Genomic DNA, 26,730 nt, shown 5'->3' on the forward strand with positions numbered 1-26,730 from the left:
GAAATCATTTCCTTTGCTTGATACATCTTTTACTTATTTTTTTATGAGATTTGGGCATTACTGGCTGACAGTTATTACTCACAGGCCTGTACTAATTGGCAATCCCTTCTGCCTTAGGAATGGAATTTCAGATTTTTGACCCAGTGACCGTGAAGGTATGTCGATAAAATTCCAAATCAAGATGACATGTAGCTTAGAAGGGAACTCACAGGTAGTAATGTTCTTCTGAATCTGTTGGTCCTGTCTTTCTAGATGGTCGAGGTCATGGATTGGAAGGTATTGTTGAATGTTGCTTGGTGAATTACTGCAGTACATCTCGTAAATGGTACAAACTGCAGCCATTGGAGCATAAAGGAAGTGAAAGCTGAAGTTGGTGGATGGGGTGCCAACCAAGTGTGCTGCTTTGACCTGCAAGACAGCACAAGAGTATTACAAAAAAAAAACTTGTGATATGTGTCTTCTAGATGATAGGTTGCCATTGGACTGGTAAGGAATTGCGCTGTAGAACCCATAGGTTGTGACCAACTTTTCCAGTTTAGCTTTTGGTTAATGGTGGCAGAAGTGGGTACTGCAGATGCTGGAGACTAGAGTCAAGATTAGAGTGGTGCTGGAAAAGCACAGCAGGTCAGGCAGCATCCGACGAGCAAGAAAATTGACTTTTCAGGCAAAAGCCTGATGGGCTTTTGCCTGAAACATCAATTTTCCAGCTCCTCGGATGCTGCCTGACCTGCTGTGCTTTTCCAGCACCACTCTAATTTTGGTTAATGGTAACAGGCAGGATGCTAGTAGTAGGGGAGTTTAATGATTTTGACCCACTGACAGTGAAGGAATGTTGATAGAATGGTGTCTGTTTTGGACAGAAACTTATAGCGGAACTATTGTCATTGAGTTTCAAGGGGAGGTGGTTAGATTCTCTCCTGTTGGAGACAGTCATTGCTTGGAACTCAAATTACATAAGTTACTTGTCACTTATCAGGTCAAATCTGGATGTTGTCCAGGTCTTGCTGCACATGGGCAGACACATGTTTGGACCAAGCTGCAATGAGCTCAGGAGCTGAGTGACTCTGGCAGAACACAAATTGAGCCTCAGTGATCGGGTTAATCATGTGCAAGCACTGTTTGATAATATTATGTATGACACTTCCAATTCTTTCCAGATAATTAAGAGTAGACTGATGGAGTGGTAATTAAACTGATTAGATTTGACCTGCTTATCGAGGCGATTTTTCACATTGCTGGTAGTTGCCAGTATTCTGGCTATGTTGGAACATCTTGTTTAGAGCTGCAGCTAGTGCTAGAGCACAAGTCTTCAGTACCGTCGTCAGTGTCTTGTTGTCAGTGATTGTTGTCAGTGTCCATGGCCATTGCAGCATTCAGCACTTTCAGGCATTTCTTGATGTTGTTGGAAGGCTGCCATCTGCGAAAATGGGGAACTCCGGAGGTGGTAAAATGGATCATTCACTTGTCAGTTTTGGTTGAAAATGGATGCAAATACTTCTGCTGTGTGTCTTACATTAATGTGCTGGGGGCATTTGTAGATTCTTCACCTGCTGTCAGTTGTTTAATTGTCTACCACCATTCATTGCTGGTTGTAGGATCATTTAGCCCTGTTATCCTGTTTTGTAGCTTCACCAAGTTAGCATGTCATTTTTAGATATGCCTACTGGTGCTCCTGGCATGCACTTTTCATTTGAAGGGTCAACATGGCTGAGTGTGCCCTTGTCATTTCTGGTCCCTAGGTGGATGTCAGATCGTCTGTTCATTTCACACTTTTCCTTTTAGCAGTTGATACAACTGAGTGGCTTGCTATGCTATTTCAGAGGGCATTTGAGAGTCAATTATATTCCATGTGTCTGGAGTCAAATATAAGCCAGATCAAGCAAGGACAGCAGACTTCCTTCCCTAAGTGACATTGGAAAACTAGTTTTTCCCAACAACTGATTCATGGGCATAATTAAACTTTTATTTCCAGATTTTTCCAACTCAAATTCTACCATCTGCGAATTGGATTTGGACGTGGGTCTCTGGATTATTAATCCAGTGACAAAACCACAACAGTAAAAAGAAATGCTTTAATTATAGATTTTATTTAATTTGAATTTCAACATCTACCATGATGGGATTCAAACCCATGACCCCAGGGAACATCATCACAAAGTTCTGGATTACTCGTCAAGTGACATTACCACCATGCCACCATTCTCCTCCTCTGGCTCCACGCTCATTTGTTCTACTACTGTCTGAAACAATGTTACTTAGCAACATGGAGTGAAATGTTATGATTTTGTACTTGGCCAGACCTGCTGTGAAGTGCATTTAAGGTCAGACATTTCAAATCATTGCCACATCAGAACTGAATAGTACTTCTCAGCTTTTTTGCATCTGCAAAGTACTGAACAATTCTCTACCTGATGGCATGACTGCAGTAGTCATTGACAGATATACAGTAATGAGCAAGAATGATTAAGAGCACAGAGGTATAGAAAGTGCACTATTTCAACAGACACAGAATAGACACTGAACAGTTTTGAGCCTTGAATTTCCTTGGAGCTCCCACCGTGGCAACTTCATTTATGGTTGGGTCGAACCCTCTTGCTTCCTCCCACTACTTGCTGGAGAGTAGCCCTGAGGAAATTCCACATCTGTGTCATGGCAGTGAATGAAGGAACTTGAGGTTTAAAAAGCTTTGACTGAAGTGGGTTTACTTCTGCTGCAAGCGACCAAAGTGGCCATTAAATATCTACACAACATTTTAAAGTTGTGCGAGCAATATCTGCAAGACTTATAGGATTTAAGTCACTTATTAATAGATTTAAATATGTTAAATATTAATTAGCATAGGCAGCTTGGGAATGTTAATTTTTTTATTCCCTGAAATGAAATTGCATTGTCAGTAATTGCACAATATCACAATTTAATAAGCAGGCTACTAACTACAATCAAATGTGTACATAGTTTCAGTTTGTCAAGCAAAAATAGAATGTACGGCTCATTATAACTGAAATGTGCACCAAAGTAAAACAAATGAGATTATAATATATTTAAGTTTATGAAAATTTCTTACAGTTTATCTATTTTCTATTTTATACTGCCTAGCATTGGAAATGAGTCATTATACAGTTAATATTATCTGATTCACAGTTGAGTTGCATGCTAATTATTATATTCTAAATTTGCCAAAAATTTTACCTTAGACAGGGATTTAAGTGAACCATTGGTAAGTTTTTGTCAGAGGAAAGAATTTGATCTCAACTTCAGATGGCACTTAACAAATGTGCTGAAACAGAATTAGATTTCTGAACTGCATACAATGACTAAAGGTGTAATTTGGGTGTGCTTTGATTGTAATTTCTGGTCTGAATATGAATTAAGGGACATTCATAGGAAGCTGAAATCAGTAATATTGATAATGAATACATTTAAAAGACAATCTTTTATTTTGCTTCTTTAACAAAGACCTACCTCATAGGCAAAATATTTCATATGAATCCAATGACATACTAATATTGTACATATGATTTCAGTTAAAATGGTTTGTGTATTGTATCACTGATTTGGAGATACCTGTACTGAGTTGAGTGCATTTTAGTCATTTCAAGAGGAAAAAAATGATGATAGAGATGATAATTTTAAATTGAAAGGCTGCTGTCATTTTTGTTACTTGGTGATATAGCTAAAGGGTGTATTATTGAAGTTAAGTAAATCCTCAATAATACATTTTTACCTTCACTGCAATGGGGTGAAATTAGGAAGCATCTGTAAGGGTTGGATGATCTGATTCACAGATACACTGTCCAGGTAGATTCAAACTAATTTATTCACAATCTTCATGGAGGTATGTGCTGAACTGTGATGGTGCTACAAACAAAACAATGAATCATAATTTATAACAATTATACATAAGCATGAAACAAAAAATAAAATAATTGTAAAATTATGAATATTTAAAGTGTACAAATATGTTGCATTGAGCAGCTCTGCTTAATGTGGTGAAGGTAAAATTTTAACTTTTGAACAGCCTGGGATAAGCAGCGATGCTTGTATTCAAAAAGACTGCAAATATCTTGAGTGTATTCAGGATAGTTTTCCATGACAATGTTTTGGACACCAAAAGGAATTAGGGCCATATATGCTGGAATCAGGAAGTGTCCCAGAAGCCTGAAAATGGCTCATGTAACATCCCAGTTTAAGATAGGAGGAAGGCAGAAGAAAGGAAATTGTAGCCTAGTTAGCTTGACCTCAATATTGGTAAGATTTTAGAGTCCATTATTAAGGATGAGATTGTCGAGTACTGAGTACTGTGGCTGAGAGTGGGAATAAAGGGGTCTTCTTTAAGATGGCAGTCGGTGCCTAGCAGAGCTCTGCAGAAGTCATTTTGGGGCCACAACTATTCATGTTATGCATAATGATCTGGACAAAGGAACTGAGAGCGTTGTTACTAAGTTTGCAGATGACACAAAGATAGGTGGAGGGACAAATAGTGTTGAGGGAGCAGGAAGGCTGCAGAATGACTTGGACAGGCTAGGAGAGTGGGGATAGAAGTGGCAGGTAGAGAACAATGTGGGAAAGTGTGAAATTATGCATTTTGGTTGGAAGAATAGAGGCATAGATTATTTTCTAAATGGTGCAAGGCTTTTAAAACCTGAAGCATGAAAGGACTTGGGAGTTCGAGTTAAGGATTCTCTTAAAGTTAACATGCAGGTCCAGTTGGCAGTTAGAAAGGCAAATGCAAAGTTAGCATTCATTTCAAGAGGGATCGAAAACTAGAGCAGGAATGTACTGCTGAGACTGTGTCGGGCTCTGGATTGAATGTTGGAACTTACATTTGGAATATAAGAGCAGTTTTGGGCCCTGTATCTAAAGAAGGGTTTGAGGGTCTTGAAGGCGGTCCAGACGAGGTTTACAAGAATGATCCCGGGGTGAAGAACTTATCAAATGAGGAGTGGCTGAACAACCTTTGACATATGAGGGCAGTTGAGGAATCTGACCCTTTGCCCAATGGAGGATGAGAGGAGATCTCATTGAAATTCACAGCATACTGAGAGGCCTGAATAGAGCAGGCATGAAGAAGACGTTTCTATTGTGGGAAAGACAAAGACTTGAGGGCACAGCCTCAGAGTGAAGGGACGATTCTTTCAAACTGAGATGAGGAGGAATTTGTTCAGCCAGAAGGTGTGGATCTGTGTGAACTCATTGCCACAGAAGGCCAAGTTGTTTCTTGTAATAAAGACAGAGATAGATAGGTTATTGATTAGTAAAGGGATTAAACGTTATGGGGAGAAGACAAGAGAATAGGGTTGAGAAACATATCAGGAGAAAGTGAGGACTGCAGATGCTGGAGATCACAGTCAAGATTATGGTGCTGGAAAAGCACAGCAGGTCAGGCAGTATCTTGCCTGAAACATCTATTCTCCTGCTCCTAGGATGCTGCCTGATCTGCTGTTCTTTTTCAGCACCGCACTCTCAACGATTGAGAAACATATCAGCAATGAGTGAATGGTGGAGCAGATTTGATTGGCCAAATGACATAATTTTGCTACTATATCTCATGATCATGTTTGATTAACCATGAGTTTTATACACTTTTGGGTAACATATGAAAAGTGCGTTAACATTATTCTAATAATAACCTTAATAAGATTGAGATCAATGTATTGTTTGAAAATGTGAAACACAAACAGGCAGTAGGATTGCAGATTTAGTTGAGGCCAACTTCAATGGGATGGTGTGAGCCTATCCACAGTAACTGGAAAGTTTCTTATTTGGTAAAGGAACAGAATCGCAATGATATCAAAAAAAGATACAGAACAAGTTCATTCCTCCAAGAATGCAAGACTTTTATTTGCCAGTTAAAAAGGCAGCCATACGAAGCTAGTATTCATTCTTGAATGGTCTGGCTTTAAATTTTTGCTTATGTTCACTTCTCTTTAAGTTCCCAACCAGTAGTTGCTTTCTATCATCTATCCATTCCCATTAATATATTGAAAACGTCAATCAAGTCACCCCATAACCTTCTAGGTTCCTGGGTATATAACTCTTTCTTCTGTAATCTTGTCTTGTAACCAGTGGAGTCTGGGTATTATTCTGATCAATCTAGCCTGCACTCCCTCCAGGCAAATATGTCCTTCCTAAGGTGTGGTAAGGGATAACAGAAAACAAAAAAAAAGCACCGAAGAATGCAAAACAAAAAGACAGATCTCAGTGAATGCAAATAATCCAAAGAATAGCAAAATGTTGCATAACAGATAGTAAAAGCCACAAAAACTGCATGAAAAGAACTTACAAGGAACATAAATCAATTTGTTTTACTATTATGTTAGAAAAAAGAGAGTGGTTTAGGTGGCTTCCATGAAAATAACATGGCAGACATGTTAACTGTGTTGCCTTGGTATTTGCAATGGAGGAAACAGTATTCTAGAGATGGTTAGGAAGCTAATATTGAAACTGTAAATGGGTTTCATCAAAGTTAATGTAAGCAAATGAATAATAATGAAGAATAAAGAGCAAATCTTCAAGACAGATGTGTTTATCTAAGGAAAGCAAGTAGGTTGTCAACGTCTTAACAAAGTAAAAACAATGACTGCAGATGCTGAAAATCAAATACTGGATTAGTGGTGCTGGAAGAGCACAGCAGTTCAGGCAGCATCCAACGAGCAGCGAAATCAACGTTTCGGGCAAAAGCCCTTCATCAGGAATAAAGGCAGTGAGCCTGAAGCGTGGAGAGATAGGCTCACTGCCTTTATTCCTGATGAAGGGCTTTTGCCCGAAACGTTGATTTCACTGCTCATTGGATGCTGCCTGAACTGCTGTGCTCTTCCAACGTCTTAACAAATGCCTATTGTTAGGAAATTTATAAGTTTTAATAATTAAAAGGATGGAAAGATTGAACACCTTGAAATTATTAAGCTGGTCAAAGTGGGCCAACATGGATTTGTAAAGGTATGTCATTTCTGGTGAAACTTGATTGAATTTTGTGAAGATATGAGTAAAATGGTGGGCAGAGAAATACCTCAACTATTTTACCAGCTCTTTGTTAATGTTGAAGCTCATACAATCAAGGACAAATGATTACCACAGTTAGGCATGTGGCTGAGCAGGAGGAGACCCCCAGGAGAGATAATGATGTGATGAGTAGAGTCCCACAGAGCTTTGTGGTTAGAGCCTCAATGATATAGTGTGTTTAGTAATAACTAAGATAATGGAATTGAAAGGCACATAACCAAGTTTACTGAAAACACTTAGATAGGCAGCATTATAGATGGAATCATAAAATTGAAAAGAAGGGTAAATTGAATGGGCAAGGTAGGAAAGAACAGAACACTTCTAAAATTTGTGAAAATTCTAGAAGTAATGGAGGTACAAAAGGCTTGAAACTGTTTCATTTACATAGATGACATGGATGCTTCAAAAACTCATACCTGGAGTGCCTTGAGCCGTTCTGAACAGCACAATAAGGACATATTTGCCTGGAGGGAGTGCAGGCTAGATTGATCAGAATAATACCTGGACTCCACTGGTTATACAGCAAGATTACAGAAGCAAGAGTTATATACCAAGGAACTTGGAAGGTTAAGGGGTGATTTGATTGAAATTTTCAATATATTAATGGGAACGAATAGGTGATAGAAAGAAACTACCGGTTGGGAACTTAAGGAAAAGTGAACATAAGCAAAAATTTAAAGCCAGATCATTCAAGAATGAAATTATCAGCATTCCCATATGCAAAAGGTAGTAACAGTTTGAAAGTCTCTTCTGTCATGGCAATTGATGGCGGATCAAATGAGAGTTTTAATTCTGAGATTAATGAACTTTTGTTACCCAAAGAGATATGGGGTGAAAGAAGGTATATATACTCAACTCACCCATGATCTTGAATGGCAAACCAGGCTCAAGAGACTGAGTAGTGTACTCCTGCTCTTATATTATTACAACTTTTGAACTTCCTTATGAATCACACTTTGAATTCTTAGCAACAATATTGAGTTGTACCATCTCCAGTTGCAATGACTTACAATCTGCTTTGCAGGAATGTAATGCATGCAGTCGAGTTGGTGAGTGCCCAAACTTCAAAAGAAATTATGATTGAAAACTCCAATGTTGTATAAAAGCAGAAAATATTGGATACATTTAGCAGATCAGACAACATCTGCAGAGAGACACAGTGAATGTTCTTGATTAGTCATCTTTTAGTAGAACTCAATGTAGTGTAATGGGACTGTTGGTAGGTAAGAATAATGATGACCTTGCTGTTTGGTAGAAGTGGAGGTGTCGAATCATTAAGCATGGGCTTTGCATTTCAGGAGGACCTTGTGAAAACTACCAGAGAACATTGGTACAGATCAGTACGATTATTTGTCTACTTAACTTACTTACCGATCATGAAATAAAATGTTTCAAAAGCATTTGATTGTACAGGTCAAAAAGTACCAATGCTATCTTGGGCCTCAATAAATAATTAAATATAATTTGTAGCCATTACCCTTTGTACAGCATAATAAAGCATACCAATTATCCACTACAATTATAGAGCTGAGAACTATAATTTCAACTCGAGGTGTTTCTTTATCCTAGTGATCTGATGCTTTTTTAAAGTATCTAATTTTTGTCACAGCTGCACTAAGGCCATTTAGTCGTGAGATCTGAAAGGAACAGATTAGCCAGATAAGCAATGTCCTAAGGCAGATTAGACAGGCATGAACAAGCAGGCCCAGTTTATAGGACACTGTTGTGCAGAAATAATTGTAAAACAGAGAATTAGATTAGATCAAGAAATAATTGAAAAACAGAGAATGAGATTAGATCAAGAAATATGTGCTTTTGATGACAAAGTTCAATTGATGTCATTATTTATTTCAACTTTGGGGACAACATCTGAACTTTTGAATAGAATTATAACTTAAAGATGTCCTGGGAGTTGTGAGACAGTGTGTCTGTTCGCATTCAGGAAACCTAGAACTTACTGCTGTGCGTCTGTCAGTACCTTTTTATCCCTGCCACAGCATTTACATCAGACCCCTGAGATTACCAAGCTATAAGCATGCCCAGTCATGATGAATTAATTACATCACTCTAACGTGAAAGAGATGTTGCAAAGGCAGTATTCAATGAATTCTGGAAATGGCAGAAACAAAGAATATACTGTTCGACTTCTCAGGGTTGGATTTTCCCATTGAAGATGTGAAACAGGAGGTTGGACTTTATTAAGTTTAGAAACTCTTCTCTACCAGATAACTGAGTCCAGTTGCAATTTTCATGGGGGTGAACCCCGAGTTGCATTGGAAACAGGTCTCCCACCTGATTAAAGCTAGGGAGGGCAGGAACAGAATCTGGCTTCGGGCAGACATCACTGAGACTGTTGCTTGTCTTAAGGAAGGGAGGTTATACCAAAGCCTGCCACTGCCTCACAGGAATTAAGATGGCATGGAGAGCTACAGACCTGATACACACGAGGGAGAGGTAGGAAGTCCTCTTCCTGAAGGGTCCCGATTGGAGACCACCTTGTCAGGCAATAGGGTCATCCTCCATGACCTGCTGGTGTTGCAGGACACCACCCAAGGTAACAGTTGCAGTGCCCTCTGATTCTGCAATGGTTCATCAGTTGTAATCCTAATGTGGTATCCAACATCAGAAAAGGGGCCGTCTATCCTGAATGATACACTAGGCTGCAGTCGCCTGTGCGATTCTGCAGAGATCTGCCACTCTCAGGGGTACTTATGTCTGTGGCTATCTCCTTAAAGTGTCACCGCCTCTTACGCCACTGGTTCTTGGTCATTGACAGGCGGTTTCTCCTCTGTACATAGATCCTGTGCTCATGGTAGTATCTCTTTCTCTACATGCCTCTTGTTCCTCTCCTTTGGCATCCTGATGCCTAGAGCTGTGCAGTTCCCGTGCAGCCTACTGCTGCTTATCCACAGTAGACTTGAGCTCTGGGGATGAACCTCCCATTTCCACCTGTATCCTTCCTGGTGCTCAGCTGGCGTTTACACAGCCATACCCACTGCTGTGGTGCCCTCATCTTAGCAGGCACTGCCAAGCAATGCCAGAAGAGTAGGGATCCCTTGAGTTTCTCAATCTGTCTCCTCCACTGACCTGTGATGGAATTTTAACTACAATTGGGCTAAACTCTTTTAAATTGGAAAACCATTTCTTCTTGACTTTTAAAATCTTCCCTTCACTGATCCTGGGCTTATAGTTCCATGCAACTGGTCTGAAGGCAAGCAGTTGTCAAACTATGACTGCCTCCCTGAAAATTAGTGAGCCCTTGAGGCCTTTATAGAGTTCTTTAGTAGGGCAGAGAGAGGAGCTTTTTCCATGGATCATTACCTTCTCGAACTGTGAGTTCGTTCTACCCAGAGCACTATTAAGAAAGGAGTTTGAACCAGCAGCAGTGAAGAAATAATGAAATAATTTTGCGTGAGACTGGTGTGCGGCTTGAAGAGGTTGTAGGTGGAATGCTCCTTGCATCTGTTACCCTGGATTGCTATTGTTCTTCTACACACTGTTGCTACTGTGTATTGATGACGGAGGAAGTGAATATTGCAGGGGTTCAATGGGGTGCCAATCAAGTGGGCTATTTGTCCTGGGTGGTGATAAGTTTCTTGAATATTGTTGTGCTCATATAGTATTTTATCTCATTCTGAATTGCGACTTTCACATGGTAAGAGACTTTGAGAGGCAAAGGTGAGTTACTCACCGCAGAATTCCTAGCTTCTTGACCTGCTGTTCAATTCAGTTTCTGGTCAGTGGTTACCCAAGATGTTGATAGTGGGGGAATTCAACTTCCTTTCTGTTATGTATGATTCTAACCAGTGGAAATTTTTCCTTCTGATTTCTATTGAGTCCACTTTTGCTCAGGCTCCTTGATGCCATATTTGGTCAAATGTTGCCTTATCATCCGCACTATTTGCTACTCCTCAGATATTGAAGCAGTCCCATGTTAAATGCAACAAGACCAGGACAATATCCAGGCTTGAGCTGAACAGTGGCATGCTATATCACACTAGGCAATGACCATCTCAAATAAAAGAGTATCTAACCATCGCCCTTTGACATTCAATGGCATTACTATTGCTGAATCCCCTAAAATCAACATCCTGAGGGCTTCCATTGACCAGAAACTAACTCTACTCAACATATAAATACAGTGGCTACTGAAGTAATAAATATTGCAATAAGTAACTCACCTACAGACCATCCAAAATTGTCCACTATCTACAAGACACAAGTCAGGATGGTGATAGAATCCTCCCCACTTGTCTAGATAAGTGCAGCTTCAACAACAGTCAAGAAGCTTGACATCATCCAGCATTCTTTCATATTCTTCACAAGCAAAACAGAAGCACATTATTTCAGAATGTGGGAACCGGGAACTCTTGTCTCTCACAAAGCTGATGGTGGGCTAATTAAAAATGTCAAATGCAGAGCAATAGAGATTTGTTACAAATATTCAGTTAACTGTACAGAATTTGAGTATTGCAAAAAAAAGGCAAATTTTGTGAAAGCTGTTCATTCTGGAATCATCAGGATAGGTTGCAAGAAAAACCAAAGTAAAGGAAAAGTAACACTTATACTTAAGAGAGGAGAATACCTCTAATTAATAGCGGCGTTTCCGTGGACACTGCTTCAGTTAGTGATGACTGACAAAAGAGATACTTTCTTTAAGTTTTAAACCAGGCAATTTGACTTTGATTGACCAATCCCTGAGAAACAAATCAGAGAATGGATGTTCACTGTTTTGTTGAGTTGAAATACATCTTTTGTGCATGTACATTTTTTTCTGTCTGCTGTGAATAGTATTCAATCTATGAAAATATGTAGCATGCAAGTTTTTGTTAGTTAAGAATACTCAGGGACTTGGAACTGAGGTGGCTAAGAGGTGTTGAGATATTAAGGCAAATAAGGCTTGAGCAGCTGAGTAATTTACTGCTATTCCTATGTTTCTGTCTCTTTCATTGATACATATTTATTGATTTAATTTCAGGGCTTGAACCTGAAGAACTTGAAACTGGAAAAAGCACTTCTACTGAATCAATGTCATTACCACATCATCAATCAACTAAAGACGTGACATCTCAAATGTTTGACAAGATCAATATATTACACATTCACATTCATCAAGTGGATGACGATAGGATAGAAGGCAGTGGAAACTTTGGCTTGTTTCCATCTTTTTCTGGACAACAAGCACCAACAGCAGGTACAGGAGAGGATGTGCCTCCATCGCCCAGCTTTCTTATTGGCAAGAGCCGAATGGAATTTGATCCCCCATGTGAGACACCAAATGGAGAGGAAGCAAAGGGTGGCCAACTGGAAAGCGTATCGCCTGCTCTAAGACCAATTCCAGATATGGATATTATACAAACACACGATGATAGCAAGCCTCATTTAATAACTGGAATTACTGGAACACAGGAACAAGAAATCACTATTGAGAGTATGGAAACTGTTTCTACTAGTAAAGAACCTGAAATTCTAGGCATTACAAAAGAAGCAACTAAAGTTCATTCTGGGGTAGAACATGACAAAGACTGGATCATCTCTTCAGTCACACAGGATTATGCCCATTCAACCAGAGGCACTCAAGAGAAAGATGATGAGCTTTCAGCAATGGATCAGTTGAGAGACAAGCACCATTTGGCTGTTACAACTGCATCAAAGGAAACTGCTTCACGTACAATTGAAGTAGAGGTCACAACAACAGATACAAAAACAGATGTCTTGCCAACAGAAGGGTCATCAGCAGAAATCATTGTTCCAACATTTAGAGCAGAAACGAGATTGGAGTCCACTGAGAGTGAAGATAGCAAATCACTGGAAGTAGTCAGCACTGAAAAAGAGGTGGAGAGTTCGAGTGAAGAACGTGAAACAATTAGCCGTGTAGATTCTGATGCGGTCAAAGAAGCAACAACAAAAATAGTTATTTTGAGGAAACCGGAAACAGGTTCTGATGTTTCAGAAAAAAGACCAAAACTAGAAACTGCAACCCTGACTGAAGTGTATGCAGGCACTTTGCCCATATCTACTCCAATTACAGTCACTGAGACTATCAGTAGAGAAAGGATTAGCTCTGTGTCAGACATTACGGTAACAATATCCAGTACCATTGGATCATTCCAAAGTGAGGGAAGCCAGACTGATGGTGTTGCACCGGGAACTGACAGAGGGGTTGGAGTACTCACTCTGGCAACAATGAAACCAACCACAAGGATAGAAAAACTGACAGAAAAAACACACACTGAACTTACTGAAAAACCCAGAAAAACAGAACCACAATTCACTCCGTCTTTAGATGGTAAGAGCCCAAGTGAAGGAACATTAACCAGTAAAGAACCAGTAAGGTCAGTTCCAGACCTTTCTGCTTTAGGAATGAGCAGCCATGTACTTGCAGTGACAAGTGAAACCCATCTGACAGCCATTCCAGCTACACATGATGAGGAAGCTGGAATATCCACATCTGAATCACCAGAGACAAAAGCATTTGCAAAATTACATACAGAGCGAGCAGACAAACCTGCAGCAACCTCTCAGGTTCATCAGGAAGAACATGTTGATGTATCAGTTTCAGTGCCAACTCAAGCAGGGAATATCACACCAGCAATTAAAGAAATATCTCAAGAATCCATAACTGAAGCTTCAAAAGTGACAAAGGAAATTAAACAGCAGCCAGAAAAGGACTTTGAGCCAAGAGATACATCTCCAGCAACTGAAAAAATCACAACAGATCAGGGTTTACAGAAATCAACACAATTTGTGGATATGGAGAGTTCAGGTGAAGGAATAGAGAGGCAAGTTGTTGATGTTTCCAGGTTGACCAGCCATGTGGGTCCAGTGAAGATTAAGGCTGAAGAGAAGGTAACTGTTGATACATTAGATTCATTCACAACAAAAACAATAGATCTTCGATTTCCTCAAGTCACTGTAACACCAAGGATGGAAGAAAAGTCTCAGGAATCAACATCAGGAGCAATAAAAGTGATCACAGAGATCAAAGAGATGCCGGGAGCAATAATGGAAACTTCTGAACAATCTCCTGCAATTGCTGAAACCACAGGAACGGCGAAAGATTCACAGAAACAAACTCCGTTCACAGATAGCGAGAGTTCTGGTGAAGGAGAAACAGTCAAAGTTTTTCCAGATGTTTATACTGTAGAAACAAGCACACATGTAGCTCCAGTGACAAGGGCAATCTCAGTAGAGACAGAATCTGTTCACACAGCTGTTACAGCTGGACATGACAGAGAGGCTGGTCTGACTGCATCAGGATCCCCAGAGACAAAGTCAGAAATAATAAAATTGTCAGTAAAGGTGGCTACAGACCGAGCAGACAAATCTTCAGCAACACCTCTGGTTGAGGAGAAACCTGCTGATGCATTGGTTTCAGCCATAACAAAAGAATTGGAGACGCCAGGTCCCCGTATCACTGTTACACCAGTAATCAAAGTAGTGCCTCAAGAAACCACAACCGAAACTACAGAAGTGACAAAGGAAATGAAACAGCAGCCAGAAAGGGGCATGGAGCCTGTCGATAAATCTCCAGCAACTGACGAAATCACAACTGATCAGGATTTACAGAAGTCAACACAATTTGTGGATATGGAGAGTTCAGGAGAAGGAACAGAGAGGCAAGTTGTTGATGTTTCCACAATGATCAGCCATGTGATTCCAGTGACAAGGAAAATGCCTTTCGAAGGAGAATCTCTACACACTATTATGACAGCTACACACGATAGAATGGCAGAAACACCTACATCTGGATTACTGGAGACAAAATCAGAAATGGGAACGCTGTTGGTAACAGTGCCTTCACAGCGGGCAGACAAATCTTCAGCTACAATTAAGGCTGAAGAGAAGGTAACTGTTGATACATTAGATTCATTCACAACAAAAGCAATAGATCTTCGATTTCCTCAAGTCACTGTAACACCAAGGATGGAAGAAAAGTCTCAGGAATCAACATCAGGAGCAATAAAAGTGATCACAGAGATCAAAGAGATGCCAGGAGCAATAATGGAAACTTCTGAACAATCTGCTGCAATTGATGAAACCACAAGAACAGAGAAAGATTCACAGAAACAAACTCCGTTCACAGATAGCGAGAGTTCTGGTGAAGGAGAAACAGTCAAAGTTTTTCCAGATGTTTATACTGTAGAAACAAGCACACATGTAGCTCCAGTGACAAGGGCAATCTCAGTAGAGACAGAATCTGTTCACACAGCTGTTACGGCTGGACGCGATAGAGAGGGTGGACTGGCTGCATCACTATTCCCAGAGACAAAGACAGAAATGGTAAAATTGACAGTAAAAGTGGCGACGGAACGAGCAGATAAATCTCCAGCAACACCTGTGGTTGGTGAGGAGGAAACTGCTGATAAATTTGTTTCAGTCACACCAAGAGAATTGGAAGCGCCAGGTCCCCGTATCACTGTTACACCAGTAATCAAAGTAGTGCCTCAAGAAACCACAACCGAAACTACAGAAGTGACAAAGGAAATGAAACAACAGCCAGAAAGGGGCATGGAGCCTGTCGATAAATCTCCAGCAACTGAGGAAATCACAACAACTGATCAGGATTTACAGAAGTCAACACAATTTGTGGATATGGAGAGTTCAGGAGAAGGAACAGAGAGGCAAGTTGTTGATGTTTCCACAATGATCAGTCATGTGGTTCCAGTGACAAGGAAAATGCCTTTCGAAGGAGAATCTCTACACACTGTAATGTCAGCTCCACATGAAAGAACGGCAGAAACACCCACATCTGGATTACCGGAGACAAAATCAGAAATGGGAACGCTGTTGGTAACAGTGCCTACACAGCGGGCAGACAAATCTTCAGCTACAATTAAGGCTGAAGAGAAGGTAACTGTTGATACATTAGATTCATTCACAACAAAAACAATAGATCTTCGATTTCCTCAAGTCACTGTAACACCAAGGATGGAAGAAAAGTCTCAGGAATCAACATCAGGAGCAATAAAAGTGATCACAGAGATCAAAGAGATGCCAGGAGCAATAATGGAAACTTCTGAACAATCTGCTGCAATTGATGAAACCACAAGAACAGAGAAAGATTCACAGAAACAAACTCCGTTCACAGATAGCGAGAGTTCTGGTGAAGGAGAAACAGTCAAAGTTTTTCCAGATGTTTACACTGCCGAAACCAGCACACATGTAGCTCCAGTGACAAGGACAATCTCAGTAGAGACAGAATCTGTTCATACAGCTGTTACGGCTGGACACGACAGAGAGGCTGGTCTGACTGCATCAGGATCCCCAGAGACAGAGTCAGAAATAATAAAATTGTCAGTAAAGGCGGCTACAGACCGAGCAGACAAATCTTCAGCAACACCTCTGGTTGAGGAGAAACCTGCATTGGTTTCAGCCATAACAAAAGAATTGGAGACGCCAGGTCCCCGTATCATTGTTACACCAGTAATCAAAGTAGTGCCTCAAGAAACCACAACCAAAACTACAGAAGTGACAAAGGAAATGAAACAGCAGCCAGAAAGGGGCATGGAGCCTGTCGATAAATCTCCAGCAACTGATGAAATCACAACAACTGATCAGGATTTACAGAAGTCAACACAATTTGTGGATATGGAGAGTTCAGGAGAAGAAATATTTATCATCAAAGAAACAGAGAAGCAAGCTGTTGATGTTTCCACAATGATCAGCCATGTGATTCCAGTGACAAGGAAAATGCCTTTCGAAGGAGAATCTCTACACACTATTATGACAGCTACACACGATAGAATGGCAGAAACACCCACATCTGGATTACTGGAGACAAAATCAGAAATGGGAACGCTGTTGGTAACAGTGCCTACACAGCGGGCAGACAAATCTTCAGCTACAATTAAGGCTGAAGAGAAAGCAACTGTTTATACATTAGATTCATTCACAACAAAAACAGTTCGATTTCCTCAAGTCACTGTAACACCAGGGATAGAAGAAAAGTCTCAGGAATCAACATCAGGAGCAATAAAAGTGATCACAGAGATCAAAGAGATGCCAGGAGCAATAATGGAAACTTCTGAACAATCTGCTGCAATTGATGAAACCACAAGAACAGAGAAAGATTCACAGAAACAAACTCCGTTCACAGATAGCGAGAGTTCTGGTGAAGGAGAAACAGTCAAAGTTTTTCCAGATGTTTACACTGCCGAAACCAGCACACATGTAGCTCCAGTGACAAGGACAAAATCAGTAGAGACAGAATCTGTTCATACAGCTGTCACGGCTGGACATGACAGAGAGGCTGGTCTGACTGCATCACGATTACCAGAGACAAAGGCAGAAATGGTAGATTTAACAGGAAAAGTGGCGACGGAACAAACAGATAAATCTCCAGCAACACCTGTGGTTGGTGAGGAGGAAACTACTGATACATTAGTTTCAGTCACACCCAGAGAATTGGAAACGCCAGCTCCACATGTGTCTGTTATAGCAGCAATTGAAGAAATATCTCAAGGATTCACTGCAGAGATAATCACTAAGACTGAAGTGTTGTCAGAAAAGGTAATCACTAAACCTTCTGAAAAAACTCCACAAATTGATGAAACCACAGAAATTTCTGAAGATTCTCAAAAACAAATTCCATTCAAAGATGTAGAGGCTTCTGGTGAAGGATTCCTGACCATCAAAGTGCATGTGAGACCTGTTTCAGATGTTTTTGAAACAAGCAGCCACATAGTTCCAGTGACAAGCAAAACCACACTAGATTTGGACACTGTGCATACAGCTGTTGCAGGTAAACATGATACAGATGTTGGGGTGTTCACATCTGGATTACCAAGGATAAAATCAGAAGCAGAAACCGCCTTTGTAAAGGTGCATTCAGAACCAACTGAGGAAAGGTCTGAAGAACCTACATTTGAAGGAATATATGTGACTGCAGCGACGGGAAAACTGCCAGGGAAAAAGTTAATGGAGCCTTCTGCAAAATACTCAGTGACTGAAAGCACCACAAAAATAGATAAGGATTTTCCAAAAGAAATACCAGCTGTAGATATAGAGGGTTCAGGTGAAGAAATGTTTGCCGTCAAAGAACCAGATAGTCCAGACTTTTCTACTTTGACCAGCCAAGTGGTTCCAGTGACGAGCAACATATCTTTAGATGCTGAAACTCTCCACAGCAACATTACATCAACTCATGCTGGAGATGAGGAACTGACTACACCTTCATTACTGGAGACACATTCAGAAACGAGAAAGGTATTGGTACAATTATATACAACGCTGGCAGACAGATCTTCAGCAACACCTCTGATGAATGAAGGGGAAACTGGTGATACATTAGTTTCAGTCACAGTAAAAGAATTGGATACAGCAGTTCCCCATGTCACTGTTTCACCAGCAATTGAAGTAATGCCTCAAGAATCCACAACCGAAGCTACAAAAGTGATCAAGGAAATTGAACAGCAACCAGGAAAGGAAATGCAGCCTGTAGATAAATCTCCAGCAACTGAGAAAATCACAACAACAGATCAAGATTTGCAGAAATCAACACAATTTGCAGACGTGGAGAGCTCTGGTGAAGAAATATTTATACTAAAAGAAACAGAGAAGGTGACTGCTGATGTTTCCACAATGACCAGTCATGTGGTTCCAGTGACAAGGAAGATGCCTTTTGAAGAAGAATCTCTACACACTGTGATGTCAGCTCCACATGATAGAATGACAGAAACACCCACATCTGGATTACCGGAGACAAAATCAGAAATGGGAACATTATTGGTGACAGTACATACAGAAAGAGCAGACAAATCTTCAGCTACAGTTAAGGCTGAAGAGAAGGTAACTTTTGATACATTAGATTCATTCACAACAAAAGCGGTAGATGTGGGATTTCCCAAAGTCACTCTGACACCAGGAATTGAACCAAAGCCTCAAGAACCCACATCAGAGGCAATAAAAATGATGACAGACATCAAAGGACTGCCAGAACTGATTATGAAACCTTCTGAACAATCTCCAGCAATCAATGAAACCACTGGAACAGAGAAAGATTCACAGAAACAAACTCCATTCACAGATATAGAAAGCTCGGGTGAAGGATTATTAACCATCAAAGCAGCAAGCAGAACTGTTCCAGATGTTTTGGAAATGAGCAGTCATGTAGTTCCAGTGACAAGCAAAATCTCATTAGATGTCAAAGCCATACACACAGCTGCTACAGATGGTACAGATGTTGGAGTGTTCACATCTGGATTCCCAAGGACAAAGTCAGAAGCAGAAACACTCTTTGTAGAAGTACATTCAGAACCAACTGAGGAAAGGTCTCAAGAATCTACATTTGAAGGAATATATGTGACCTCAGTGACGGGAGAATTGCCAGGGAAAAAGTTGATGGAGCCTTCTGAAAAATACTCCGTGATTGAAAACACCACAAAAATAGATAAGGATTTGCCAAAACAAACACCAGTTGCAGATATAGAGGGTTCAGGTGAAGAAATGTTTATCATCAAAAGACCAGACAGTCCAGATGTTTTTACTTTGACCAGCCATGTGGGTCCACTGACGAGCAAAATACCTTTAGATGTGGAAATTCTCCACATCAATGTTACCGCAACTCATGCTGGAGATAAGGAACCGACTACATCTTCTTTACTGGAAACACAATCAGAAATGGGCGAGGTACATACACAACTGGTAGTCAAGTCTTCAACAGCACTTCTGGTTGATGGGGAGGAAGCTACTAAGACTGTTACTTCAGTCCCAACAGTGAATGTGGGTTCTCACCGTGTCACTGTTACATCAGGAATTGAAGAAAGGTCTCAGGAATTCACACCAAAAGCAATAAAAGTGATCACAGAGAAAAAGGAACTGCCAGAAACGGTAATGGAAACTTCTGAAAAATCTCCTGCAATTGAAGAAACCACAGGAACAGATTCACAGAAACAAACTCCGTTCACAGATAGCGAGGGTTCTGGTGAAGGAGAAACAGTCAAAGTTTTTCCAGATGTTTACACTACTGAAACAAGCACACATGTAGCTCCAGTGACAAGGACAAAATCAGTAGAGACAGAATCTGTTCATACAGCTGTTACGGCTGGACATGACAGAGAGGCCGGATTGACTGCATCACAACTCCCAGAGACAAAGTCAGAAATAGTAGATTTAACAGGAAAAGTGGCGACGGAACGAACAGACAAATCTCCAGCAACACCTGTGGTTGGTGAGGAGGAAACTGCTGATAGATTAGTTTCAGTCACACCAAGAGAATTGGAAACGCCAGGTCCCCGTATCACTGTTACCTCAGCAATCGAAGTAATGTCTCAGGAAACTACAACTGAAGCTACAAAAGTGACGAAGGAAATGAAACAGCAGCCAGATAGGGACGTGGAGCCTGTAGATAAACCTCCAGCAACTGAGGAAATCACAACAACTGATCAGGATTTGCAGAAATCAACACAATTTTTGGATGTGGAGGGTTCAGGTGAAGAAATATTGACCATTAAGGGAACTGAGAGGCAATTGGCTGAATTAGATCTGCCAGCTCCACATGTGTCTGTTATACCAGCAATCAAAGAAATGTCTGAAGAATCCACAACCGAAGCTACAGATATAATCACTAAGACTGAAGTGCTGTCAGAAAAGGTAATCACTAAACCTTCTGAAAAATTTCCAGAAATTGATGAAGTCACAGAAATTGATGAAGATTCTCAAAAAGAAACTCCATTTAAAGACATAGAGGCTTCTGGTGAAGGATTCCTGACCATCAAGATACATGTGAGACCTGTTCCAGATGATTTTGAAACAAGCAGCCACATAGTTCCAGTGACAAGCAAGACCTCACTAGATGCAGAAGCTGTGAGTACTGCTGTTACAGATGCTAGGGTGCTCACATCTGGATTACCAAGGATAAAATCAGAAGCAGAAACTACCTTTGTAAAGATGCATTCAGAACTAACTGAGGAAAGGTCTGAAGAACCTACATCTGAAGGAATATATGTGACTGCAGCGACGGGAAAACTGCCAGGGAAAAAGTTGATGGAGCCTTCTGCAAAATACTCAGTGACTGAAAGCACCACAAAAATAGATAAGGATTTTCCAAAAGAAATACCAGTTGCAGATATAGAGGGTTCAGGTAAAGAAATGTTTGCCGTCAAAGAACCAGATAGTCCAGACTTTTCTACTTTGACCAGCCATGTGTTTCCAGTGACGAGCAACATATCTTTAGATGCTGAAACTCTCCACAGCAACATTACATCAACTCATGCTGGAGATGTAGAACTGTCCACTTCTTCTTTACTGGAAACAGAGAGCTCTGGTGGAGGATTACTTAGCATCAAAGACACAGTTAGCCATGTTCCAGTTCTTTCTTCTTCTGAACTAAGTAGCCAAAAAACTCCAGTGACAAGTCAAATCCCACTAGATTCACATCCTCTTCAGACAACTGTTACAGCCAGACATGATGGCGAGCCTGGATTGACCACATCTGGATCACCCGTGCCTGGATCTGAAACAGAAAAAATATTTCTTCAAGTGCTTATGGATGTGACAGACAAATCTCCTGAAACAGCCTGGGTTGATGAGAAGGTGGATAAACTATTGTCAGTCCCAACAAAAAGAATGGATGTGAGCATTCCCCATGTCTCTGTTGCGCCAGCAATTGAAGAACTGTCTCAACGTGCCAGAACAGAAGCAACAAAGGTGATCACTACGATTGAAGAGCTGCCAGTGAAGGATATTGAGCCGTCAGATAAATCTCCAGTTACTGAGAAAAGCACAAAAGCAGAAGAAGATTTACAGACACAAATGCCATTTGAAGGTTTAGAAGGTTCTGGTGAAAGATTATTTAACCTCACACAAGAAGTTACAGATGTTTCCACTTCAGGAACACGCAGCCATGGAGTCCCAGTGATTAGCAAAACATCACTGGATGAGGAAGCTCGTTATACAGCTGTCACTGCTGGCCATGAGGCAGAAGTTGGAATATCTACATCTGATTTACCTGAGATAGAGTCAGAAACACAAAAAACTTTGGTCAAAATATTTACTGAAGCATCAGACAAATCTCCAGCAATAACTGTGGTTGACAAGGAGCAAACTTTTGATACATTATTTTCAGTCTCAACAAAAGCTCCCCGTGTCACAGTTACACCTGCATTTGAACAAAAGTCTGAAGCATTTACATCAGATTTAACAAAATCCATCAGTGGAATGTATAGTTTGCCTGGAAAAGTGATTACAAAACCTTCAGGGACCTCTGCAGCAATTGAAGAAACCACAGAAATGATGAAAGTTTACCACAAGCAAACTCCTTTTTCAGATGAAGAAAGTTCTGGTGGAGAAGTTGAACAAGAACATATTTCGGTATCAGTTCATCCTGGTGTTGGAGATAGCAGTGAAAGTGAAGAAGCCTCAACTGAGAGAACAAGTGCTGGCACAATGCAAAGCAGAGAAGAAACGGTGGAAGTTGGCTTCCACACAACAATTTCATTACATGAGCAGGAAAGTTCTGTTGAAATTATCCACAGTAAGGAATCACAACAAGAAGGGGAAATTCAGTCCGTTACTGTGGCTGCACATCAGGAGAAAACTGACATGTCCACACTCAAAGGACGAGAGAAAATTGAGGTTACTGGTAAACCACAACCAAAACCATCTGTCGAATATCCTAGGCCTTCATCAACTCCCAGGGAACCATTCATATTTACTACTGAAGCAAGCAAACAAACAGTATCTCCTTTTACAGGAGAAGAAAGTTCTGGTGAATTAACAACGGTGCAGTTTGACAAAGAGTTTTCACCAACCTCTGCTCTGATCAGTGAAGAGTTTTCATCAAAAGAACCAGAAGTGTTTGCCAGTAGCATACCTGTAAAAGAAACCTCACAGGTAACTACCCCAACTCTTGTTCCAACAGAGAGAGTAATGGATAAATTTCAACCAAAGTCAGTTGATAGGACGAGAATCCAAACAAGTGATGAAATGAATTATACACAACAAATAATTTCTAGTACTGCCAGGAGTGAAGAGGATCATAAAAAAATTGAAGCATTGTTAAAAACAGTTAAAGCAGAGCTGAAAGAAACCCAAGAGGGAACTATAAAACCTGATGACAAGACAGTAAAAACCATAGACATTGTTTGGGATTGGGGAGATGACCAATTATCTGAAGATAAAATTACAGATAGTTCTCTAGCACCTCAAAACATTAGTGTAATTTACGTGAATGGTAAAGAAAATGGCATTAGTATTATAGAAGAACAGAAATTTGGAACCACTACAGTGTCAGACTTTATAATTGATATTGACAAAAAATTAGAAGATGCAAAAGGAGAAATTGAAAGTATAAACGTGGATAAACCTGATAAGGTGTCTCCAACTCATTTGCCAACTCATAACACTACAAAGCTATTGGAAATTATCCAAACGGAGGAACTGGAGCACGTTGTCACTTATGCGTTGAGTGATATTGAGACAGATATTGTTGGATCCGGAGATCTGCCTTCATCTTTATTACCAGTAACACCTGAGCCAAGCGTTATCAGGAGCACAGCTGCCACAACTGTTTCCTTGGATAAAATTGAGAAAGATGTGTCTGAACCACAGATAAAAAAGGATATGTCGCAAATATTTAAGACTACAATTTTACCTCAACATGTACCAGTTTCACCCACTGAAGGCATAAGGAAAACTGTGTCAAAAATAATTTCAGTTGAAGAAGGTGGTGACATACACACATCCACTGCACAGACTCCTTTCAAGTATGTACATAGTCCAAGTACACTTTCAGAAAAATCAGTTACATATCAAATAGTCAATGATTCAAAGGCCCATGTCAGTGAAGAATATATTCATACTATGACAGAACGTAAGGACATTGAAAGTTCAACAGCATCCAGTTTACTTCAAGAGGAATTCTCTGGGGATGATTTCGTAAGTACTGACGATAGAACATTTACCCATTTATTGGATAAGGCTGCCCAAACACAGACTTCATCTCAACTTGGCTTTGATATTACTAACACAGTAAGTTCATCAACAAAAGCAACTTCTGTGTATTCTGCTGAAGAACAAGCTCTAACTGTAACAGAGCTGCCTACAGAACATGTATCTACTAGTAACTTTACTTCCTCTCCTGCAGAAGAAGGTATATCAATAGAATTGCCAGACAAGAAGCATGATGAAGAATTGGTGATGGTTGTGACAATGGAACCAACCACACAGCAAAATAAAACGGAAGAACTCGAAAGTTTGCCTTCAGCATCGACCTTTGACAGTGTTTCTACAAAAGAGGAAATTGGAGCAAGTCAGATTATTATGCAACCAACTATTAGTCAGCAAGAACTTTCACACGCAATGGACAAGAGGACTGAGGAGACTGTGACTAATGCAACGTCTTTGTTAGATTTGAGTTCAAGATTACAGTCAGTAGGAAGTCCTGCCACAGCCTCAATGCCCATCAAAATATTTGGAAAAGAATCACCTGTGCCACCAACAGCCACTTCCCCAAGCACAGTGGGTGAAATTCCTTTATATGATATTTACATACATGCTATAGAACACATTACAGGATCTATGTTGCCACCAGATGCAGACACTGCTATACCTGTAGAAGGAGATGCATCACCAGCACAGGATAATTATGTCGAAATTTCTAAAGAAACGTCAGTCAGTGCGACATCTTTATGGCCATCGACAGAGCAAAAGGATACTGAAAAGGATATTAAAGAATCTATTAAAGTTACAACAATTTCATCCTCTTTACATGAGAACACTTCACAGCAGCTGGATCTATTAGTGAAGCAAGATCTCAAGGATACAACAGTAGTGTCACTTCAGACACATTCAAAAATAAGTGAATTCAGGACTCTTCCTTCAATCCCTGCCTCCCCTTCTGTAGAACAGTCTCTAACAGATGGCACTGACATTCACACAGATGTTCCTCCTCCGTCACATCCTGACCGATCAGGTGATACGAGATCAACACAAACGCCTCAACTATTGATAAAGAGTACTGATGATTCTGGTAAAATTATTTTTCATTTGGTACAAACTGATAACAAAACTGCTGAAACCACCCTGGTGTCAACAGCTCGCTCAAAGACCACCTCTGAAATTGAATCTTGGGACCATAGTAAAACGGGTGAACCAATGATTACTGGTGTGCCAGAGGACGGTGAGACTGTTCATGTTCCAGGTATGAAATGTCAGTCAGATTATTTTTTCCCCCAGAATTTTAAAGTCAGTTAGTGATGCAAAGAAAAATACAACATTAGGAATATTTGGTGTAAACATCATATTATTTTTGGTAACTTAATATTGCTTGAAATTACGTTTTCTGCATGAACATTCCTGGGCAGAATCCTTGCCGTCAAATGAATGGAAAATGGGAATTCTACCTATACTTTTTTGAGAAGTGATCCCAGCATAGGCCAATCTGAGCATTGAAAGTGATCGTACATTCAAACTCTTATTCCATTCTATGGAGAAATTTTAGTTTCTGTTTGGAAGGCTTTGGCAAATGAAATACTTAGTAAAATGCAAGGTAGAATTGATCTCAGTTCACGTAGGAACACCTAATATAGCTTAAGCACAACGTTGATGGAAATTGTACAGAGGCCTAATAAATTAGGTTTAGTGGCATCTGTGCAGTACAAAACGTAGATTACTTACAGTGTGGAAACAGGCCCTTTGGCCCAACAAGTCCACACCAATCCTCCAAAGAGCAAACCACCCAGACCCATTCCCTACATTTACCCCCTTCGCCTAACACTACAGGCAATTTAGCATGGCCAATTCACCTAACCTGCACATTTTTGGACTGTGGGAGGAAACTGGAGCACCCAGAGGAAACCCACACAGGCACAGGAAGAATGTGTAAACTCCACACAGACAGTTGCCCATGGCAGGAATTGAACCTGGGTCCCTGGCACTATGAGGCAGCAGTGCTAACCACTGAGCCACCGTGCCGCCCTAAGTCCAATCACTATGTTAACTCTGGTTTTCTCTCCTAAGAAGTTACCATACCTGCTGAGTTTTTTCAATATTTTCTGTTTTTATTTCCAAAGTCTAACATTCACAATACTTTGCTCTTATTAATTAGAGTTGTCTTGTAGGAATAGTAGTTTAGCCAAGCTTTTTAGTGGTTTGCTTGTGAGGCCTAAATTAGCTTTGAATTGACTAACATTAAATGATATGAACGCTATTAACTACTGACCAACCAAGAAGGTATCTTAGGTTTCAGCAACGAAAAGAAAAATCTGGAAATGTTTAAGTAGCATGTGTGGAGAAAATAGTCAGTCAACATTTGGATAGAAATATAGAAAACCGGTTCAAGAGTAGGCCATTTGACCCTTTGAGCCTGCAACACCATTCAATACCACCATGGGTGATCAGGTAATCTCAGTATTTCCCTGTACCCCTTGATCTCTTTAGCTGCAAGGGCTACATCCAGCTCCCTCTTGAATATATCTAACGAGCTGGCCCCAACAGCTTCCTGCAAGAGTGAATTCCAGAGGTTCACAACTCTCCGAGTGAAGAGATTCTTCCTCCTCTCAGTCCTGAATGGCTTTCCACTTATTCTTAGACTGTGACTCCTAGTTCTGGACTTGCCCAACATCAGGAACATTCTTCCCACATCTAGCCTGTTCAGTCCCATCAGGAAGTTTTATGTTTCTAATATAAGATTCTCCCTTAGGATTGCAGGACATTACAAAGGAACAACATTTAAAATGTAACGAAACAAATTTAAGCTGGGAGGGAAGAGAGAAAAGAAGCAAGTGT

General features: G+C 40.4%; 1 protein-coding gene across 4 annotated transcripts in view; it reads left to right on the plus strand.

The window, feature by feature from the left end:
• LOC140483890 (uncharacterized) overlaps positions 1 to 26,730 on the plus strand; it is a 197,255-nt gene that overhangs the window by 123,968 nt on the left and 46,557 nt on the right. For all 4 annotated transcript variants that reach the window (XM_072582704.1, XM_072582713.1, XM_072582686.1 and 1 more), the window contains exon 9: positions 11,981 to 25,144. In XM_072582704.1, coding sequence (XP_072438805.1) covers positions 11,981 to 25,144 — 13,164 coding nt within the window. The remainder of the gene's footprint in view (positions 1 to 11,980; positions 25,145 to 26,730) is intronic.

This window comes from Chiloscyllium punctatum, chromosome 2 (assembly GCF_047496795.1).
Source record: "Chiloscyllium punctatum isolate Juve2018m chromosome 2, sChiPun1.3, whole genome shotgun sequence".
Classification (NCBI taxonomy): domain Eukaryota; kingdom Metazoa; phylum Chordata; class Chondrichthyes; order Orectolobiformes; family Hemiscylliidae; genus Chiloscyllium; species Chiloscyllium punctatum.